This window comes from Phycodurus eques, chromosome 7, assembly GCF_024500275.1.
Source record: "Phycodurus eques isolate BA_2022a chromosome 7, UOR_Pequ_1.1, whole genome shotgun sequence".
In the NCBI taxonomy this organism is placed as follows: domain Eukaryota; kingdom Metazoa; phylum Chordata; class Actinopteri; order Syngnathiformes; family Syngnathidae; genus Phycodurus; species Phycodurus eques.
Window position 1 is genome coordinate 28,750,577 of NC_084531.1, and position 22,017 is coordinate 28,772,593.

The following is a 22,017-nucleotide window of genomic DNA, read 5'->3' on the forward strand; positions in this document are numbered from 1 at the left end:
GCAAAATAGAAAGAGCGTATATAAAAACAAAAACAAACCTCTTCACATTTAGTTTTACCCCTCCCACATGCCTTTAAACATATTTCAACACATTAAAACACACTTTTTAAACATATCGACAAATGTGGCTGTCCTTTCCCACATGTGAGGGCATTATAGTCAGTAAGTCAGTACAGTGGCACGTTGACTTAAAAGTTTAGCGTTTCATTGCACGATCGAGCTTGTAACTCAGTTTTCTTCACACTACAGTATATTGTACTATGTAATTATCTTATACTATAATAGTGAATAATTCTTCCCCATTGAAAGGAATTCAACAATAAACGGCTCAGAGTGCCTTGGCAGCTTAGAGAAACTTAACTGCTCCATTTTTTTTTTTTCACGTCACCCGAGTGGCGGCCTATTTGAAAGTCGCACGTAACTCAAATTTTGGTTCGCAACACAACGCAAAGTAATTGACGGCTCGTAATTGGAAAAACTCATCAATTGTAAGAAAATGAAAATGTACCACTGTACAGTAAAAAAAAAAATGTACCACTGCACAGTGGTACATTTTTTTTTTTTTTTTTTTTTTACAGTATACTGTACAGTAATCACTTTTTTATCGCAAGGGTTTGGTTCCTCGACCACCGCCGCAACCGTTGAAATCGGTGAAGTAGCGACTACATTTTTTTTTCATTATTATTTATACATATTTTAAAACTGTATGCACCTCCTCAGCCTCTTCTTATATCTTACATATCTTATTATATCTTCCCCACTAACCTCTACCATACGCTTGTAAACACTTTATATACTATGAAACACATTTTAAACTCTTAAAACATACAGTAATGCACAGTAGTACTGCATACAATGTACATTTTATTCCTTGTAATATGTGATAGTGATTTTCTTTATTTATTTTTTACAGTTTTAATGTTGTATGCACAGAAATGTTTTTTTTACCACCCAAAAAAATTGCAGCATACACTCAAAATCACGTGATGTGGCGAATTATGCACAATATGAAAATGAAAAAAAAAAAGAGTAAAGCACTGAATCCGTCATAGGTGAACCACGATAAGGCGAGGAAACACTCTACTGTAAGAACCCATAAAAAAATAAATAAATAATTGCTCAAAAACCAAAAGATCGATCCATGGAACGTACCGATGGCTTGGGAGGTGTCCACCACAGACACTCGCGAAACAGGCGTGAGCTGCCAGAAGAGCTTCAGCGTGAGGTCGGTGGTGGCCCCGGACGTGAATCCCTTGAGCAGCAGCTGCTGGAGCCCCGTGAAGCTGCTCCACTTCAGCTGCCCCTGCAGCTTCTCCAGCCTGTCGCGGTTCTCCCGCTTGTCCAGCGACACGTGAACCAGCAACTTGTCGAGCAGCCTCAGCGACATCTGGTACTCGAACTCAAAGTCGGACTCCATCAGCGACACGGCCACCCAGAAGACGGTGGCCAGCAGGTTGCTGGGGTGGTTGACGTTGGCCGGGTCCGAGATGTTGTCCTTGGAGGTGGACGGGCTGCGGTTTTTGCCCGAAGTGAGCTGCTGCTCGCACGCTTGGATGCGGTCCAGGGTGGCGCTGCGAGGCGGATCCGACCACCTGTCCGAGCACCTGTCGGCCTCGCCAAACTTCTTGGGCACGGAGGAGCTCCTCTGATGCCGGCTGTGCTCTTCTCGGCGGCGGTTGATTCGGCCTGTGCTCTTCCTGTTGGACATCAGCTTCAACGTGGTGAGGAGATCCGGAGAAGACGCTCTGGAATGAAACCCCATGTCGCGTTACTAACCCAAACTATAGGTCTAATAATCACAAAAAAAGGTTTGGGATATTAGTCTTTTGAAAAGTTCGGAAACATGACATAGGTGGACTAATCAGGTCAAATTAAACCCTCCGATAAAGGTTCTAGTGCATTTTGGGTTCTTCGTGAAAGGTCCCATGAAGAGCCGCATAGCTCTAACTTTTCGTGACTGGTGTACCTTCCTAGAAGACGTCGGGAGGGAACAAACCTGGTCAAGATGGCCATGAGGTTGTTGTTCTTGAGGCACTCGGCCAAGTTGTCCACCACAGATTCCAGCGTGAGTAAGACTTCCATCACATAACCCTGCAAGAGGAAAAGTGAGATGTTAGAGGCAGAAACGATGTATTTGGTTGATTTTTTTCCCCCCCTACAGTAACCAAGCATATACAGTATTCGCAGTTCACGCTTCACAAATTCACTTACCATATTGATGTTTCTGTGTGTGTGTGTGTGTGTGTGTGTGTGTGTGTGTTTGTGTGTGAAACCTATCTTTAGCTACTCCCTGAAAAAGAGTAAAGCCCGGCCCCGATATATCGCTGTTCATCTTTTGCACGCACAATCTGTTCAATCTGATTGAACATTTTGGTGTTTAAATATACATTTCTTTTGTTGTATGTGTTGCTGCTCTGTGTGTTACAGTAGCAGTTGTTTGAAGGTTGATAACTTCGCTAACATCTACGCGAATTTCCGTCAGCCTATCTTTGGTGGCATGATACTGTATGTTAACATTAAGCTCGCAGACTTTTACTAGGCAAAATAATATGTTTGATATGTTGAACATTTTGGTGTTTAATGGTCTTTTGTTTTCTGTTTCATGCACACACGAACCTGCACCTCCTCTCCGTGCTCCCCGACGACCTCCACCAGCCTGGAGAGCAAATCGGAGACGGCGTGCGCGTAAACGGGCTGGCGCAGCCCTCGAAAGACCTGGAAGGAGCGTCCGGCGTAGTGACGCGAGGAGCTGCACAGAGCCGTGTGCAACGCCACGTCACTCAGCTGCTGCTCCAGGTGGGCGTCTATAGGCGGGGCGGAATACATCATAAATGATATTAGAAAAGTAATCAGTCATATTAGCTGGGGATGGGAGTGCGGTTCCAAATGGAAGGCTTACCGGTTTCTTTAAACACGGACACCACATGCCGCAGAAGGTTTGTCAGCTGGACGGTACTTTTTGAAACGTGATTCTTGGGTGAGATGTCTTCGTGGCACCACAGGGGTCCACATGCTCTATGTACAAAACACAACACATTACATGTTTGTATGTTTTAGGCTATGTGGTCTGCCGTGTTGAAAGAACATTCTCAGCTCGACTTCTTGATGTGTAGCTCATGGTTATCAGTGGTACCTGGTGGTTAAAAACTCAATGAGCTTGCTGGTCTTCTCGTCAGCGTTTTCGGGCGCCGCCAGCTCGTCAGAGATCTCAGGCAGGTTGCCGGTGCTCCCGCCCAGACTCAGACTGGATGACGTGGAGGAGGAACTCAGGCCGGAATCCGGCACGGGAGACGCCTGACACTCCCTCAGAAAGTCCAAACCTCCTGGGGCACAACAGAGGAAATGGCGAGCTGATAGCGTCTGTCAAACCACACATGCAGTACATATATGCTTTATATGTGCTGGGACGGAACGACAAGCCGGGTAATGATGTCATTACTTGCTATCGTGCTGTGTTTTTGTATCAAACTACTTTTAGCAACGTAAACACTTGAGAAATTAATGGATTGAGATCTTGGGGATTTCATCTGGAAGAAAAACAGAGACAGCAGCAACATGGAGGAGGAACGTGAGAGCATTCAATTTTAAAGATTGAGCGGCGCAACATATTCCCCGTCCATGGCCTTTTATTTTCAAGAATTGTTTGTGGTTGTCGGCTCCAAGAATGACTTGAAGCGAACACGTCGTGTCTTGTGCCAGGCAAAAACCACTAGCTATGCAGATGCTGTATTTCAAGAACGATAATAGCTACAGATGTGCTTTTGGCACCAAAAACTCCGCAATAGCTATATGTATACTCAACTTCAATACACTTATAGATAGACAAACAAAAATTAAAATGATACTTTTAAACTTCTGGCTCATAAACCAATTCTTTTCCCCTCTCACAAGTCTGTAAAAGTACCTATATGCTGTATCTCAAGATAAAGACATGTACTTGTTACCAAAGTATCCACAATAGCCATTTTTTATATGCATACATTTATGGGGCTCAAAATGGACGAATTTCAAGCTATAAAGGACACAACATTTCGGGGCGGACATCTCGTAATTTTTTTATGGCCAGCGGTATTTTTGAAAAGCGTGGGCTTTATAGAGCATATGGGCCGGATTTCACTCTTACTTCACCATTTTAACCTTTCGTTCACTTATCTGCTTCACGATATAAGAACAGCGTGTGAGTGCTTCGGTCACCTCTGGAAAAAAAAAACTTGACCGCGTGGGGAACGGCGAAGCCAAAGCAGCACACTGGAGCTCTAACAGATGGCTCCACTTGGGGCAAGCGGGTAAAAATAGCCACATGGAATGCTTTAATCAAGACCTTTGAAGTCTTCATATTGGTTTTGGAACAAACTCCAAATATGTTCTCCCCTGATAAGAGACTTCACTCATCCTGACAGGAATGTAAGCCATTCCCCTTCTTGACGTTCGTTTCCAATGCTGACGTCTGCTTTTTTTTTTTTTTTTTACCTGATGTCGTACACTCGGGCTGTCGGGCGGGCTGGCAAGTGAGGGTTTTGGTTCCGTTGAGCTGGCGTGTTTGCAGCAGAACCGAGGCGATGGCCTGGAAGTTGTGGCGGCAGGACAGCGCGATGAGCAGGTGGAGGAGGAGACGCTTGCTGTGCTCGAATACCTTCCGGACGGTAGTGGTCCATCCCTGAGGATGACGCGAAGGGTGTTTGTCATTTGTGAACTCAACTACTCGTGATTCCCCCCGTTATATTGCAGATTTTTTCATGGAATGTTTTTTCCCATTCCAACAATAGCTGAAAGTGCATCTGCAGCCGTGGCTCTCCTCGCCCGCATTACACAACCGTATTTAATTGGCGGCGTAGCTTAAGCTCGCTCGTAACGTAAATTTTGGTACGCAACACAAAGTAAAATAACGGCCTAGCGACTGCTTGTGACATAACAAAAATAAGTTAGGGCACTCATAAATGAAGGAATGTCATTGTTTATGCTATTTTGTCTGTATGTGCCCTGGGATTGGCTGGCAACCAGTCCAGGGCTTGCCTAAAGTCAGGTGGGATAGGCTCCATTTTAGCCGCAAATTCTAAATGTAGATTAGTGGATATCGAAAATGGATGGTCTCCTTTCACTGACCTCCATTTGACACACACAGAAAACCAGAGGACAACTTACGCACAAATTCAAAATACGGCCTATATCACACAAGTTATAATAATCACATAGTCGGGCTTTTGAGAAGACGACAAATTATAGCATTAACTTACCGAGAAATAAGGCGTGCAGCAGTAGCGGGAGGTGCAAGGCCCAGTCCTCCCTCACGCTGTGGTCCACCACCATCTCTGTCATGAATATGACTCCTATATTACACCTAGGGGGGGGGGGGGGAAGCGGTTCATTCGGCTAACTTGCATGATTTTATTTCAGGGACACCGCAGGAACTTTAATCTCGACCTCGCTATGCGCTGAATCGAGTGTTTTGTGAAGTCAAAGATCATCTTAAGAGTAAGTGTTCCCAAGGAAATAAAATCACCCAAAAGCACTTTTATGTATTGCTGTAGAAGTAGAGCAATGTTTCCCCAACTTCATTGACATAGTTTACATTCGAAAATCATTCCATAACCAAGCTCATAACTGAATTTACTTTCATTAATTTTCCCCATTGAAATGAACTGGGGAAAAAAATAGCACTGTAGTGAATAAAAACCATAAACGAGAAAATACATAAATAAACTGGTATTATAAAGTGATCAACTTTGTTTGTAGTAAATCAATACTGATCCTAATTTTCTGACCAATTAGGTGAAAGTGAATCATTTCCCGTCTGTGCCAACCCTGATGATCTCCGATGATAAGGCAATGTTGGCCATCGCTGGATTAGAGCGCACACCTGTGCAGCGGACCTCTCGGGGTGAGGGTCTCGGGCAGGAAGTCCACCAGAGGAGCCCAGCAGCCGCCGTTGAGAGGCATGGGTAGAGGATGGGGATGGTTGCTTTCCATGACGACCATCAGCCAGTCGGCGTAAGGGGGCGAAGGTTCACCTGAACATTCAAATTGTCATTTGCTGGATGGATGGATGAATAGATAGACGATGCCTTCAAATTAGACTAGACCCGAGGGAAACCCACGCAGGCGCGGGAAGAACATGCAAACGCCACACAAGCGAGGCCGGATTTGAACTGTGAGGCAGATTTTCTAAGCAGCCGTCCAAAGTGCTGCCTGGACTAAAACAATATAACGTCATTATTTCTCAACAGATCTCCTTCACCCTATCGTTTCGTCTGCTGATTGGGCAACCCCTTCGATAGCCTGGCTGAACTCTCAGTTCAAAATATTCACCAATAAGTCGGTACAGGCCGGAATTCCAAGGCGTTCTCCAAGTCGACGCCTCAAAATTACCGTAATGTTTTACTTGCCGTAAAAAACTTGACTGAAATAACGCAAATGGAACATTAATCGTGAGAACAATGTGGGCAGTAGAAAAGCTTATTTACTTCACTAATCAGTAGTTTTTTCCCCCCTGAATTCATTTGTTACGGAGGATTTTAGAGGAGTTTGAGTGGATGTTTTTTATAAATTCCACAAAGTTGACGGCCACTTGTCACGTAGCCAATTTAACACGGAGCTCGAACGTCTCAGAACTCTGCCAAAGCCGAACTTCGCCTTGTTTGTAATTGTTTTGTCCTTCTTTTTGTTAGTTAGCAGTTACGCCTTATGATCAAATTTCAGATTTTATGTTACAAAAAAAAAAATACGATTTCTGAGTCGAATGTTTTTTTTCATTATTCACTTATAGAAAAAGCAAATGACAATGACATTATTCAAAACGAGTTTTGCTGACCTTTTTTCCCCCCTTCTGGGATCACAAAAATTCCAAATTGATGTGCTAACTACTTAGCCACTGTGCCGCCCCACTATAAATAATGAAGTGATATTGACCTCTATTGTATTAATCATTTACATATGCACATTTCAATGTGTTTGTTTGGTCTGTACGTTTGTTCATATATCCATCCATCCATTTCCTGTACCGCTTATCCTCAGTAGGGTCGCGGGCGTGCTGGCGCCCATCCCAGCTGACTTCGGGCAAGAGGCGGGGTACGCCCTTGAACTGGCCGCCAGCCAGTCGCAGGGCGCGCATAAACAAACAACCATTCGCACTCACATTCACACCTACGCTTGTCCTCAAAATGTTATATTTGTATTGTTTTTGTTTTCGGCTGGGAGAAATGACGTCGTTCTAGTGTGTCTCGTAGTGAGCCCACCGCAAATAAAACCAAACACGTTTACTCGCCCTTTCCAGTTAGTTCCATGCAATCATGGCGCAAGGTGCTGAATTGGAGCCAGTGGAAGCGGCAGACGGGACTCCGCCATTCATACTCTTGGCATAATACCACTGACTAACAAAGCAGCACCCTCTATTATACTTGGCAAGGGTGCAAAATTAGAGAAAGAGAACTTTTGAGGTTGCCACTTTAAAAAAAGGGCCATTTAAGGACAACTTGTTGGCGTGAATTCCAACCAGAAGGGTGTAACAAACCTGCGTTTGAGCCAATGAGAAAGGCCATGGGCTGAACAGATTGCTTTTCTGTCAGTGCCAGTTCTCAGAGAAGCATTTGCAGAGAGCCCCTGGACACACTGCATGCGCCGCGCTCATGCATTATTAATGACACCACGCCCGTCGCCATCTTTTTACCCTCTAGGCACACTCTCACCAGACCGTGGCAAAATGATTGAGGATGGCGAGAGGCACCGCAACGCACTCACTCTTATCTTCGTCGTACGATCCTCCCGAGCTGTTGCTGTGGCGAGATTCCAGACGGTGGTGAGCTTGCCTCACATGGCTGATCCTGAAGATGGAGAGACAACAGTTACTCGCTCGCATATCGATAATCGGGACAAATGTCCCAAAATTTGAGCATGTCTCTTGTCTTCAGATCAACGGCAGCGGAGACCAAATTTTCCGAAGTCTCTAAAAGATGATCATAGCGGATATCTTGTTATCTGGAGTACACACGACGATAATCGGGCCGATTGTAGCATTTGTCTTTCGCATTTGCCTTTTGATCAAAGTCAGCTAAAGTCAGATCGGCAGATAACACTAAAAGATCATCCTCATCCTCAGTGGTTATCCTTTGTACATGCAGATATCCATAAGCTGACCAAATTTGATCATTTCTGATTTCACCTCTCCTCCTTGTCCTGTGCTTTGCTATCGTCTGCATCTGGGAAGCCCTCCTGGCCTGCCACCACAGTATTACTGCTTGATGTGGTTCCTGGGGAGAGAGTCCAAACGTGAACATATTTTCAGGCGCTTTGTCGGTCGCACGCCCGGAAGTACCTGACGCCGCCGTGGCGACGGCCTTGCTTGTGGCGGTGAAGCGATAAAATGGCGGGTTGTCGCAGTGCTGCACCACGGGGTTGACCGGGTCCGTCTGCTGCAACTCCAGTATCAACTCTTCCATGGTTTGCATGGTGTTGTTTCGACACAGATAGATCACCACCTTCTTGATCTTAGCACACAAAAGGCAATATTATCATAGAGAACAACATACTGAGATAAAAGCAGGGTTTTTAATATATCTTCAATAGTTTCCATTTTCTAGACTTCTCCATGCTTAGAAAATGTTCTAATCAAATTCAAAAGTTTTCAGAACTTGCAAGAAAGATGGCTACATAGGCTAAGAGGTTGTAGGATTTGTCTTACGAATGGCAGGAGGGCGGTGTCGCTGCTGACGCCGCACAGACTGATGAGAAACTGCAGCGTGGTTCGCAGGTTGTGGCTCCACTTTTCATTGCACACCAATGCATTCCAGGCATTTTCCATTTCGGATCCTGGTAAGTCATCTCCATACTGGCCAAAGGCAATTAAACAAAACAAAAACAAAAACGAAACAAAACATTGTCATTTCAGTCCTAAATACCTCAGCCAAGGAGTTTATGTTTGGGTTTGTTTGATTTTTGTTTGTGTTTAATGTTCTGTCAATTGCTGGAGAGGTGTTCTTATTTTTTTTTTTTAAATCGTTTGCACCCCCTTTTCATTGAGTTTTAGCATAATATCCAGGATAGTGGTACAGTGTCCCAGCAGTGTATCCTGGTTCATCATTGCGCCCACACGGTATTTCAGTTTCAGGTGATCGTTTCTTTTTGCATTTTCACAGTTCACAGACAAGTCCGAATTTAGAGTTGTGTAGTGTATCTTCAGTGTAGTGACACGTTGTGCCACAACACGCCAGGTAGCACTGAGTTCTACTGGAAGAGATGCAGCGTAATTAAGAGCAAGACGAACGAATCTCCAATAATAGTCTGTGGTCTTTCTGTGATCGTTCGTTAGATGAAATTATAGGTTTTGGTTCAACATTTTGATGTTTAAATATAAAGTACAATGTTTAATTGGGTTTTCTTTGAAGTGTCTATTTTACTCTCTCAGGATGAAACTGGGGAAAATACAAAGAGAAAAGCAGCAGCCCTAAAGTTGAACCCTGTGGAACCCCAGATCTACCTTCCTTTAATAACCTATCCCACGCCTACCAAACTAATTCTACCTTCCTTTACCTACCAACCTTTCTTTACCCACAATACCTAGTACCAACCTTTATTTACCTACCTACCTTTACCCAACTACACCCATCTTTACCAACCCCCTATCTATCTATCTATCTATCCTATTTATCTGTTTTTATATGGTCTCTCCATATCACAGGTTTTCAGGTATTGCAGTTGGGTCAGGAATGTATCCACTCGTGATAAATGGGGAGTCTGTTTTCTTAGCTTGTTATGACACACGCACACAAGATGAATTTACCTTGGCAGTCATGTACATGAGGTTGTTGAGCACCATAGACGTGGCTTGCAGGGAGCCCCAGCCGGTTCCTTTCAGATGCTGCTGGGCAGAGAAGGCGGTACGCCCCCGTATAGAGGAGTCGTAGTCGAAGGAAGACAGCGAGAAGGCCGGGAGCAGCAGGCCACTATCTGCCAGCTCTATGTTGCTGAGCCAGGGTAGGAGATAGGTCAGCATGATCTGCCTCCCGTTGGGGTGGGTGGCGGGGAACCTCTGGCTAACCTCTAGAGCGAGCACATAAATAAATCCTCAGGAGAACATCACACTGCCATCAGAGCAAGCAGCATGTGGCGCGGGGGGGGGGCAAACTTGGATGCTCGAGGGCCACAATTGATACTTCAAATTGGACCGAAATGGCAAGGTCATATGTAGATGAGGTAACAAAAATACGAAGTTAAAATATGTTAGTAAAATATGTAATACGGTTTATTTTAATAATAATGCATGCTTAAATAAGTATTTAATAAAGTAAATGTTAAATATATATGTAAATGTGAATACATTTTACAATTTATTCCAAGTGTCTTAAGTATTACAGCAGTTAACCATCTGTAGCACACAAACACACAGGCGCGCATGGAAATAGCATTTCTCCGGCACCTGAAAAAAGAGGGAGCGTGAGTTCGGGGTACATCGTGGCCAGCTGGCTGGAGAGCTGAGGGAGGGAGACGCTGTAGAGAGGCGGCAACGGAGCGTGAGTGCCGTAAAGGATGCTGTTGGGCTTCTGCCCGACAATCTTCTTGGAGAACACAAAGAGCCTCGCCTCGAGAATCTGCTCCAAAACAAACGGGAGAGCGCGTGCGTCACACAAATCTTCAACGAAGGAAGTTTTGTGGAAGCCCGTGTGTTTTTATCTCACTTGCATCAGTTGCATAGAGATCTCATAAATCTCTCTGTTGGAGTCTGACGCCTTGAAGAGGACCAGATTGAGCAGCGTTACCAAATCGCTTGGGTAGTTTCTGCAAGTGACCAAAAAGGAAAAGGATAAACTGAAATGTGCATGTTTAAAAGAAGACAACGAGCCCTAAGTGAGAAGAAAAAAAGCATGTGGCAGTCAAAATACGGATTGTTTTCACTCGTGGAGGCAGCACTTCCACACCATTGCTGTCAAATTACACTTTTCAATTAGTGTACAGGATCGGGGAAGGTAAGGCATTGTTTACGAGTTTACCCTTTACTGTCGGAGTCCATTGCCACTCGGAAGTGTGACGTCACGATGAAAAGGTCTATACAGGTGGTCGCTTTTAATAACAACGTTACGCAAGTGGGTTTCCTCGTACCTGCTGCCGCACACCGTCGCAATGGCTTTGAAGCAACCTGAGGCAAGCTGATAGGGGCCCGTGTAGCAGCGATCCACAGCCCAGTTGAAGAGGTTGACCTGGTCGGCGTTGAGCTCCAGGAGCAGGATGACCACTTCGCATCCCAGCTGGTGCACCTGAGTCGAGAGGAGACAGCTACTAACGCAACCGCAGCATCAGCTGAAGTTCAATTAGGGGGTTTCAAATCCTTTTGGGTGCAGGGGAGACCCTCACACCAATTAAACACAAATAAATGCCATAGACAGTTTTCAGGGGGGAAAAAAACATTGGTATGTTATGATAACCAAATCAAAAAGAAAAAGGTTGAATATTGTGAAAATAAAGTCGGATTAAAAAAATGTGTAATTTTTACAAAACAAGGACATTTTGACGGGATAAACTCTTCTGAGAAGAAAGTCATTTTTCCATGATAAAGTCGCAATATTAAGAATTAAGAAAGTCATATTTTAAAAAGGTAATTTAAAAAATACAACTTTAATCATGTATAATTTGTGCCTTCTATTTGAGAAAAAAGCCTTCATTCCCCCCCCCAAAATTTAACTATATTCACAAAAAAATGGCCTTTTGTACCTGAAAAAATAGAGTTCAACTCCTGAACAAAAATATGCCTTTTGTTCTAATAATAATAATAATAATAATAATAAAAACAGTCAAATGCCTTTTGTTAAAAAAAGAGGAATAACTTTGTTTCTTTTGTCTTATTGGAACGACATTATTTTCCAAGAACGTTTAAATATGACTTTGGCAACTATGCTATTAGGCTAACGATATGTAGTTATGTGCTTTCTCCCTTTTTATCGCACCTTTTTCGATGATACAACATACTCATTTATTGAACCCCCAAGCTACGGCCCACAGTTTGAGAACCCCTGTCTTAAATTTGAAGCTTTTTTTTTTTTTTTTTTTACTGTTGCCAAAAATATTGCTGTGACATGTTTTGAGACAAAACATGTTTCAACGGAAGCGCCGCCTTGAAGGTAAACATGGCGTACCCGCTGGTCCTGGCAGGCTAAAATGTTGTCCAGCCACTTGTAGAGGTAGCCGTCTGGAGAGAGGCCCACGTTGTCGAAGACCGGGCCGCAGCACAGCACGGCAGACATGGCCTGCGAGAACCCAGAGAAAGATTCATATTCATCTTCATCCATTTTCATTTGTCCTCATTATGGTGAGTTGAAGCCTGTCCAAACTGACATTTCAATCGGGGTACACGCTCGAATAAACCATCACTCGAGCACTCACACTCACATTCACACCTAGGGACAGTTCAATTTTGGTAACAATATTCAGTGTCTGAATATTAACACTGCACTGAAATATCGGGGGGGGGGGGGGGGGGAACTGTCCTTAAACAGTGATTTAATTCAAATTTATTGCGCATAAAAGTTCAATAAAATTGTACATAAATGTTTAAAAACAAACAGTTTTTCAATGTAAAAGCTGATACAGGATGAATTTTGTTACCAAATGTGGTTCCACACTCGATAAAGCGTTATAGTAAAGTAGACTAAAAATTGGGTAAACTCGGGTAAAAATCAAAATTATGACCATTTTCTTTCCACTTAATTCTCCTCTGTTCAACCCAAGAAAATCACTCCAATTATGTTCTTACGTGTTTTTAATAAAAGAAAGCCCTATATTGTATAAACATAATAAAAGAAATAAATGTGGTTTGCGCAATTACTGTACGTTGGGACAAGCCGGAAGTCACAACAAAAACAATTGTGCGCCTGAGCTTTTTGCCTTTAATAGGCGCGGCCGAGTGAGTGTGAGCTACGGACGTGAGTTTTGGCCCAATGTAGCTCCTTGTGAGTATTCTCAATTTGTATTTGTGTGTTTGTATTGTTCCATAAACGGCTACAAATGCCAAGTCCACGTGCGAGGGCATTACAGTACCTTGATTGCGCGTGTGTGTGCAAGTATAATAAAACAGAGACAAAAAAAGCAGCAGCTGTATGTTTTTACCTTCAAGGCACAGTACTGGTACCGCGTGATCTGGTGATTCCTGTCACTGTAGCGGTCCAAAGGGGTGAACATGATGCTGAAGGGCCCCGCCCACTGACTGAAGAGGATGAAGAGATGATGTCGGAGGCTTTGCAGCGGAAACAAGAAGCGCCTGTGGTGCACTGAGGAGGGAAAACAAGACCGCCTCTTGCTTAATGTCTCATTTAATGAACAAAAAGTCAGCAGAGTGTTTAATCATCCTTTACACTGTTTCCCATCATCACTACCTGGCACACACTGGATGAGGTTGGCCACCATGGCGCTGAAGTGAGCCCGGATGTCCTTGAGGATCTCAGCGTCTTTGTCGTTTTCGGCTTCCAGGAGCATGCGCGTCAGGTCCACGTACTCCAGGAAGAGGGCGCCCAGGGCGAGCGTGTCGCGCTCGAGAGCCCCGTTTGTACTGCATGTAAGAAGTCAAACAACGTGGCGGTCATAATACGGCCTCGCTGTTTCGGTTTTGAGATTCTGGGCTGTGAGGAGCAGCAACCTGTCACTGATGACGCCCGCGTCTGCCAGCAGCTCGAAGATGCGCAACAGTTGAAGTCGCAGAAGGTCCCGACGCTCGCGCCGCTTCTTGTTCTGGAGAAATGATACAGAATTTTATTGCTCTCCTAAACAGGCTCGAAACTTAATCTACTCGTATATCAAATCAATTTTCACAATTGAAATGAATTGAAATGCTATTAATCTGTTCCAGCCCCCCCCCCCCCAAAAAAACACGATTAATAAAAACATTCTCATGGCACTGTATTGGGAAATCTGAAAATAAAATACAACATGAGGCACACCTTCGGAGTTGTTTTGTTGTTGTTTGTTTTTGCTTAATTTCAGTTTTCATTGCTGGAAATCCAATCAACCCACCTCGGGTCTTCTTTCCAGTGCTTCTTTCATTAATGGATGCAGCTCTTCCACAAGTTCCCTAAGTGCACACAAACAACAACATTGTCATTGTCAATATCCAACAACGACTAAAAACACTTTAAACTCCATTCACACGAAAAAAATATATTTCTCAAAGACATTTCAGACGCGACAGTGAATACTAACAAAGCATCACTATAATCTTCTGCTTAGCCCACACGAATGTGTACTTTCTTTACGTTGCGCTCTGACTTGCAGTGTACTGCCTTCAAGTTGGTGTATCAACGAGGTGACGAAAAGCTCGGCGAAATACCTGAAGACGAGGGCGTTGGTGCGGCCAAAGCCCAGAACTAACGCCTCTGTCAGCTCCACACTTTCTGCTCTCATGAGGGGTACCAACTGCTTGAGGAGCCAAGCCACGGACGGGCAGCCTGGAACCACCTGAGGCATAAAACAACTGCGTTTGTGGTTTTTTTTGTTGTTGTTTTTTTTAAAGTTCTCATGTCACTGGAATGTATTATTACATAAATCTGACATAACTGTCTGAGGTTTTATTTAGAACAAAAGTTGTATTGAGTCAATATCACTGAGCTTTTTAGACTTCTCCATTTCACCCCAAAAGTTTTGATTTTCCATTGAACTTCATATTCATTTTATTAAGGAGATGTTATTCTGTTAATAATGTATATTGGTCCACCTCCCACACTTTTTTTTTTTTTTGAGAACAGCAAAATATGTGAACTTGATGACAGGGTGGACATTTTTGGCAAATGTTAGCGTTGAATAAGCACAGGGTGGACCTTGACTTAGCAACAAGATTCAGTTAGGAAGCTGTCTGTGCACTGTTTAACGAACATATTTCAAATTTCTGCAAGGTTTTTATATCAATTGATATTTCACTGTGACAAAGTGTCACAGCACAAATAGCCAGTTACACAGAGCAGTGTAGGGGATGTGTCAAAATCACATCCATCCAATAAAGGAAAAAATAAAAGTATAAAATAAAGAAAACACATTTTAGGAGACTTATTATCGTGTTAGTATGCATGCCAATGTTTGGTCACTTATAATAATGAGACAACAGCGTTTCATTATTCTGCTACATTTTCATGACAACTGATGTTGACGAGGACCCCAAAGGCATTTTTTAGTGATACTGCCCCCATTATAAAAAAGGGAAAAGTCCCATATTTTTTTCAAGAATACAAGTTGTATTCTTTTTTTTTAAATAATATAGTCCTATTTGTTTTTAGAGAAGAAAGACATCTTTGTGTGTGTTCACTGTGATGGGCAAAATGCCGAGAACAAATTTAATGTGCATGCATGCATGTTCATGACAATAAAGCTGATTCTTCTTCTTCTTTCGACGTAAAGTTGGAATCTACTTGCTAAAATGTGACGTTCTTCTCTCGTTAAACTTTGACTTTTATGTCAGACTATTCTGACTCCGTCTTGGAATAATGCAAAGCAAAGCAAATTTATTTATGCAGTGCATTTCCGATACAAAGTAACTCAAAAAGAAAGACAAAGAAAATAAAGGACATCTTAAAACATTCAAAAACAAAATATCGGAAGTTGTTGAAGTTAATGATGAAAAAAAAAAAAAAACAGTTTAAAAGCCTGTTTGGAACAAAGCAAATCCGAGAGGGAAAAATAAATAGCAAAAATTGTGAATAACATCATTGTCATTTGCTTTTCGAATAGCGACAAATCGAAGCAATAAAGAGATTTTATTTTCAGGCCATATCGCTCAGCCCCATTAATACCACGTCTCTGTTCAGGACACGTTAACTGATACTGTCACATTTGATACTGTACGTAAAGTCCCATCTCCTACCTTGTTGTCGTAGCCCGTGGCGCTGTCGGGCGTGGCCGTGGCGATCTCGGGTGTCGACGCTCTCAGGTGACCTGCGCTCATCACGCTGGGCTTGGCCACCCCGAAGCAAAGGATCAAGTAGTTCCGCCACAGGGTCACGTAGTTGTCCGCGCTGCCCGAGGTGCTGGTCTTCTTCGCGTTCACCGGGTTACTGGAAATTCACACCTATTTATAACTCTTGAGTTTGATATCAGATAGCTGCACTTAGATAAAACAACCAGGGAAGTGTATCGAGTACACTGCCGACTCAGCAGTCAGCACTGGGATCAAACAACAGATGACAAAGACGTTTAAAGGCATCGTCCCATATTGTATATACGAGGTGTGTTAGAAGACTTCCAGGACTGGTGTCACAAAAGAGATACGGTATTTCAAACCCAAGCTACAAACTACAAGTTTTCCCCAGATGATCAAGTAGCATGTCTACAAAGAGATCGTTCGTTTAGTGCGCAGGACAACGCGTGGCTGCGTCGCCAGGACAACGCGCCTGCTCACAAATTTCAACGCCATGAGTATGCGACAGTTGAATGCGTGAAATCATGGTTAAAAAGGTGTATTTTTATTATTTATTATACCTTATTTTGGTATCTTAGTAGTTGTATGTTGTTCATTTATATTGTGTACCCCGTCTAAATCAAGCTGATGGATTGATTGATCGATTGATTGATTGACGGATCGTCTCTCACTTGGGGTCGACCACGGGCGTGAGCATCTGCATGCGTGCGAAGGCGTAGGGCCACGCGTAGCCGAGGGCCGAGGGGCAATGCTTGGGCAGGTGGTCCTGTCGCAGCAGGCTGTACATGCACAGCACCCACGGGTCCTTCACCGACTGCGCCAAGATCCAAGCGTGCGACGGGCTCCGGATGTCGTAGTGGCTGTTGAGCAGCTTGGCGCTCCACTCGGCGAGCCACTGGAGGTCCACGTGAGGGCCAGCGGATGTGTTGGCCTGGAAAAGAAATGTTTCTCACACATCTCCACCATGAATGAACTGTTGAACTGAATTAAACATAAAGTCCTAATGACAATGACACAATGAAAAAAACTATTATAAAAGAAGAATTAGTGTTACAATTCTAACAACCCAATTCTAGAGTTAACCCACTCTAGTTCTCAGTGGCTCATCTGTTGGCGATTTAGAGCCTCACACAACTTACTGTGTCAGAAACTGCAACGTTGCAGAAGCTCTCGAAGATCACAAGGCTGAGCTGGTCCATGATCTCGATCATTGGTTTATCGTCATCCTGCAGAGGACGACGTAAGGCTCTAAACTTGACAACAACGCATGTTCCGTCACCTTGCCGGTTCCGAGCTCACCTCAGACTGCCCGACGACAGAGAAGAGGCTGCGGATCTCCTTGAGGACGGCGACGGCGAGCCTTCGCGTGCCGAGTTGACAGGAGCAGAGCAGCACCAGGGCCAGACCCTCCACGGCGTGCAACACGGCGGTGTGAGGACCTCGCTCGGCCGCCGTCTTCGCATTGGAACTCGTCTGCAGCAGCTTATAGATGACAAAAATGGCGGTTTTGGAGGTTAGGGTGACACCAACATCTATTGTAAGCGGAAGAGGTGGGAGTAAATCGTAAGTAAGTCTAGAACCAAGCAAGTCAAGTTAAGCCCCTGCTAAGTCATGTAACTCAAGTCCACTACCTCTGGCAAGCAGGGTTTTTACGCACCTCGGCAGTGTGTATCTTAACCACGTCGTAGCTCTTCCCCGGAGCCGCCGCCGTCAGTTTCCATTGGGCGAGCAGCTGTAGCAGCAGCTTGAGCGATGCATCCAACAGCCCCTGGTGGGTGTCATGGACCTCACGCAGCAAAAACATGGCGAACCCGAACACCACGTCATCCCGCCAATCCGAGAAGTCCACCAGCAGACTTTGCAACGAGTTCTGAGCAATGAGTCGGAGCTCGTCGTCCATGTGAATTGTCAGTCTAGCGGACAAAGAACAGACATTTCTAAACAGGCGAGACCTCCACCAAGACTGAAATATGAGGAAATAAATTACCATCGGTAGTTAACGGTCGATTTCCTGGGCAATGCTGTTTCGATTCTGGGGTGGACTGTACCATTACATGCCAATGTGATCATCCAAATCTGCACCAAAATTGCTTAATTCTGCATTTGCTACGCTTAAAATGTGTGGGGAACGAACAAACTAACAAACCCGCAGACTAATGAACCAATGAACGAACCAGCCAACGAACCATCAAACCAACGAAACAACTAACCAACCGACCAACAAATTAATGAAACCGACCAACAAACTAACCAATGAAACAACGACCGAACCAAACAAACAACCAACGAACAAACCAATGAAACAATAAACAAAGCAACAAGAAAACAAACCAACAAAACAACTAAACAATGAACAAGCCAACAACCAACGAATTAATGAAAACCAAACAACCAACAAACAACCCAACGACCGAACCGAACAACCAATCAAAGAAACCAATGAATGAAACAACGAACAAACCCAATGAAACAACATACAAGCAAACGCAACAATCAACTAACCAACAGACTAGCCAACAAACTATGAATCGCAGCTAACTAGATTGCCTGATATGAAGTGCCAGTAGGCTAACCAAGGTCGCAAACAAAGAATATCACTAGTTATATAAAAAAAGCTATTTTTAATCATTAATAATTCAGAACGATAAGAAATCTAAACAACATTTTAATTTGAATAACAACTAAACTAATTCAATAAAAATGGATTCAATGCATGATACAACAACGATCCTTGTTTGTTAACTGAGCATACTACTTCCTGGTTGAGGGAAAAGGGTGAGGGTCGATGCCATTTTGATTTTGCGGTGGACTATACCATTCATGCCCTTTGTAACTCAGAAAACCAACTAACCAACATGTTGGTTTAAAATAAAGCTAATTTTAAAACATTCAACTAATTATATCGAAACTGGTAGAAGAAATAATATCATCGTTTGTTTAAAATTGGGTGGAACCTTCTGTTAACTGTCTGTCCCATAAGGTGTGGGGTCATATATTTTTTTAGAATTTTATACAAAAAGCAGGACAGGAAATTGACAAATAACGCGCATACTCATACTCATTCATAATCGCTCATAATCTCACCGGGAGAGCAGGTCTATGAGCTCCGTCTTTGACATCCCGTCGGGCATGATGCGAGGAATGGCCGCCACGCATGTCCTGAACAAGTCGATCTTGGGCTTCCTTTCACCTCTGCAACACAGTTTGTGAGCATTTAATATTTACATTCGAGGGAAGTGTCAATAAATCTGTGTTGAAGTCGGTCTCATTCGTTCTTTCCATTTTCGACTGGTAATCTAAAATCTAAAAGGGAAAGTTTCTGATATTTGTTTTGAAAAAATTGAAAAGATGACAGATTTTTTTTTATACTTCGATTATGCTCTGATAATAATAATAAAAAAAAATATATATATATATATATATATATATATATATATATATATATATATAGAGAGAGAGAGAGAGAGAGAGAGAGAGAGAGAGAGAGAGAGAGAGATCTATAGCCACAGGACTGAATTTTATTGTCATATTTAATTGGTTGTGTTTACGTGAACATGAATTTTGGTAACAAGCAATTGTATGTGCACGCTATCTTGTTAGTTTTTGATTGCCAAGTGAAAATGGCAAGAACGAATGAGACAAATATTTTCCTTGCTTGAATTCGGTCATCTTGTACATACGTGATCATGTCCTCGGGCTCCTTGTTCAACATCTGAGCGTTGGTCATCATCATGCAGCGTCCCACCTCTTTGTCCAGATGTCTCAGGATGTTGTCAATGGCCTTACGCACGTGGTAGTAATACTGGGACATGCCTGAAGGGTGGGAAGGGTGGTACCAAGAGTTTCATTCGTTCCATGACCGTGCTCAGAACTCAAATCCCTTACTGTATCTGTCAAATCAACTTTCCCCATCAAAATGAATGGAACTGCCATTAATCAATTCCAGACCCCCCCCCCCCCCAAAAAAGATTTTTTTGTGAGAAAAATAGCACTGAAAATAATTGCACTGTACAAAAACAAAGTGAAACTAAATAAAATAGAATGTCAAGAAATAAACAGCTTTGATTTTACCGTTTCCTTTTTCTTGCTTAATCTTATTCTGTTTTGTTTTGTTTACTCTTTAGCCACATTTTCCTCACTTTGAGCAGCTTCTCCATTTTTTATTTATAGGGGTCCGCAGTTTGCTTCCATTAATGAACGCTTTTTCTCGGCACTCACTTTTTTAGGACCAATGGTTAGAAAAAAGGAATTTGGCCATTTCACTCGAAAGTCAAATAATCCTTTCTGGCAATGCAAAGCAAAAAAAAAAAAAAAAAAGAATCGATTGAGCATAGCTCGAATAACTCGAGGAACTCGTAAATTGGGGCACTGGTAAGACAGGGTACCACTATACTGAAGGGGAAATCAAGGCTTGGATCCAAAGTGAGTCCAGAAAAGCAGTCATGCTTCCTCACCGATGACTTTTGCCTCCTCGTCCGTCAACGTTTTGCTCAGGTACGTCTTCTTCACTCGCAGCGTGTTCCCCGAAGGTAAAGTGCAGCCGGTGTTGGGCATCGGCGGCTCGCCGTCCTTCTGCTGAAGTTTGTCGGCCACCACCAGGAAAGCTCGCAGACCAATGTTCATTCTCTTTAGGGTGGAGAATGAATTAATGCAGTTTTTTATAAGTCTTATTTTGTGTGTGTGTGTGTGTATGCGTATGTACCTCGGGATTAAGACTAAAGGCTTTTGCGGGTTTGCCCACACAGAGGAGATCAAAAATAATTTCTTTCATGGCAAAATCAAGTCTTTCCTGTCGGAAAAGAAGAGGAAAGAAGATTTAAAGTTAAGAAGGATACTAACGTAAGGGGTTAAAGTGACACAATTTTGTGTTCACCTGCGCTATAAACTGAATGATTTTGACAAAAATGTTGAGAGGCATGTCTCTCGGCACCACACTGCGAGATCCTTTGGGGAAAAGCGTTGTTACGATGGTGATGAGGCGACTGTGGGCAAAAGACAGGAGAAAATAGCCGACATTGTAAATCGCAATAACAGTTACGTGAGCATCACGGTGATAATGCTAAAAAGGCAAGGTTTTTTTGTTTGTTTGTGAGTGGCTAATAGCTAGCTAAATTCTTCCTTTAGGCCACCAAGGTAATAATACTCAGTTTTGATGGATAAATCACGAGATAAATAGATACAATAGAGTAAATATATACAATAGAGAGTAAATATAGAGTAAATATATACAATAACGTAAATGCAGTAACAATGCTGAAAAGGCTCACATTTTAGCATGAGCAAAGAGCGGCCGTTAGCTAGAGAGCTTGCTCAATTCTGACTTTACAAAGCTAATGCTCAGTTTTGAGAAATTAAAGTAACGAAAGAAAGAATGAAAGGCTTAAAGAGAAAATTAAGGTAACCATGCCAAACTGAGGGGGGGAAAAGAGAGAAAGAGAGAGAATCATGGTCAAAAAATGCTAACATTTGAGCAAGTTTGGGTTCAAACGATCATGTCATGCTCGTTAATGTAGAATATTCACAGGAAGTCCGCTGACCAGTTTTCTGGGTTTGGTCACGTTGGTCTCGTTTCGCATATAGCGGCTTCTGCATTAATACAGTGATAATGCTCAGTTATGGCCTGTTGGTTGGCTGGTCGGTCTGTGGGTCGGTCGGTCGGTAGGTTTTGACTCCATTTTGACAATTCTTCTGGATATTCCCCCCCCAGTGTGGACTTTGTATTGTCACATGATGTTGGCAGAAAGTGCGAGGATGCTTACCCTTGCGTTGCAGTGTTGCTCTCGCACTTGATCCTGATCATGTAGACCCACAGCAGGCGATACAGCGACTCCAGCGCCACGCGAGCCATCTTGGGGTCTCGACTCTGCGACACAACCACACCCGGGGTGGAGAATCACGCTCCGGTATTCTTCCAACTCTGGGGATGGTCCCAGATCTGAATGGCATCACATTACCTTGAGATTTGAGAGGCAGTTGTTAAGGAAGATGTGCCATCTGTTGAGGAAGAACTGCTTCTGGCTGACACACAGCAGGCACGTCACAAGTGGGTAAAATGCCTGTGTCATGTGGGGGACACGGATAAAGCAAATTGGTTAAAAATAAATTAAATGTCAGCAAAAATTAGCCCCAATCGACAC

General features: G+C 43.3%; 1 protein-coding gene across 1 annotated transcript in view; it reads right to left on the bottom strand.

Moving 5' to 3' along the window:
• frya (furry homolog a (Drosophila)) overlaps window positions 1-22,017 on the bottom strand; it is a 56,440-nt gene that overhangs the window by 19,016 nt on the left and 15,407 nt on the right. The window contains 35 exon segments of the mRNA XM_061681072.1: window positions 1,153-1,745; window positions 1,997-2,091; window positions 2,617-2,804; window positions 2,900-3,015; window positions 3,134-3,323; window positions 4,471-4,633; window positions 4,635-4,657; window positions 5,235-5,338; window positions 5,858-6,008; window positions 7,735-7,817; window positions 8,156-8,243; window positions 8,309-8,480; window positions 8,675-8,821; window positions 9,773-10,032; window positions 10,409-10,580; window positions 10,668-10,767; window positions 11,089-11,243; window positions 12,120-12,230; window positions 13,090-13,250; window positions 13,356-13,528; window positions 13,616-13,707; window positions 13,990-14,047; window positions 14,303-14,430; window positions 15,827-16,016; window positions 16,552-16,811; window positions 17,020-17,106; window positions 17,180-17,362; window positions 17,538-17,793; window positions 18,965-19,072; window positions 19,561-19,693; window positions 20,335-20,506; window positions 20,583-20,669; window positions 20,754-20,862; window positions 21,640-21,743; window positions 21,835-21,936. Of these exon segments, the coding sequence (XP_061537056.1) occupies window positions 1,153-1,745; window positions 1,997-2,091; window positions 2,617-2,804; window positions 2,900-3,015; window positions 3,134-3,323; window positions 4,471-4,633; window positions 4,635-4,657; window positions 5,235-5,338; window positions 5,858-6,008; window positions 7,735-7,817; window positions 8,156-8,243; window positions 8,309-8,480; window positions 8,675-8,821; window positions 9,773-10,032; window positions 10,409-10,580; window positions 10,668-10,767; window positions 11,089-11,243; window positions 12,120-12,230; window positions 13,090-13,250; window positions 13,356-13,528; window positions 13,616-13,707; window positions 13,990-14,047; window positions 14,303-14,430; window positions 15,827-16,016; window positions 16,552-16,811; window positions 17,020-17,106; window positions 17,180-17,362; window positions 17,538-17,793; window positions 18,965-19,072; window positions 19,561-19,693; window positions 20,335-20,506; window positions 20,583-20,669; window positions 20,754-20,862; window positions 21,640-21,743; window positions 21,835-21,936 (5,314 nt within the window).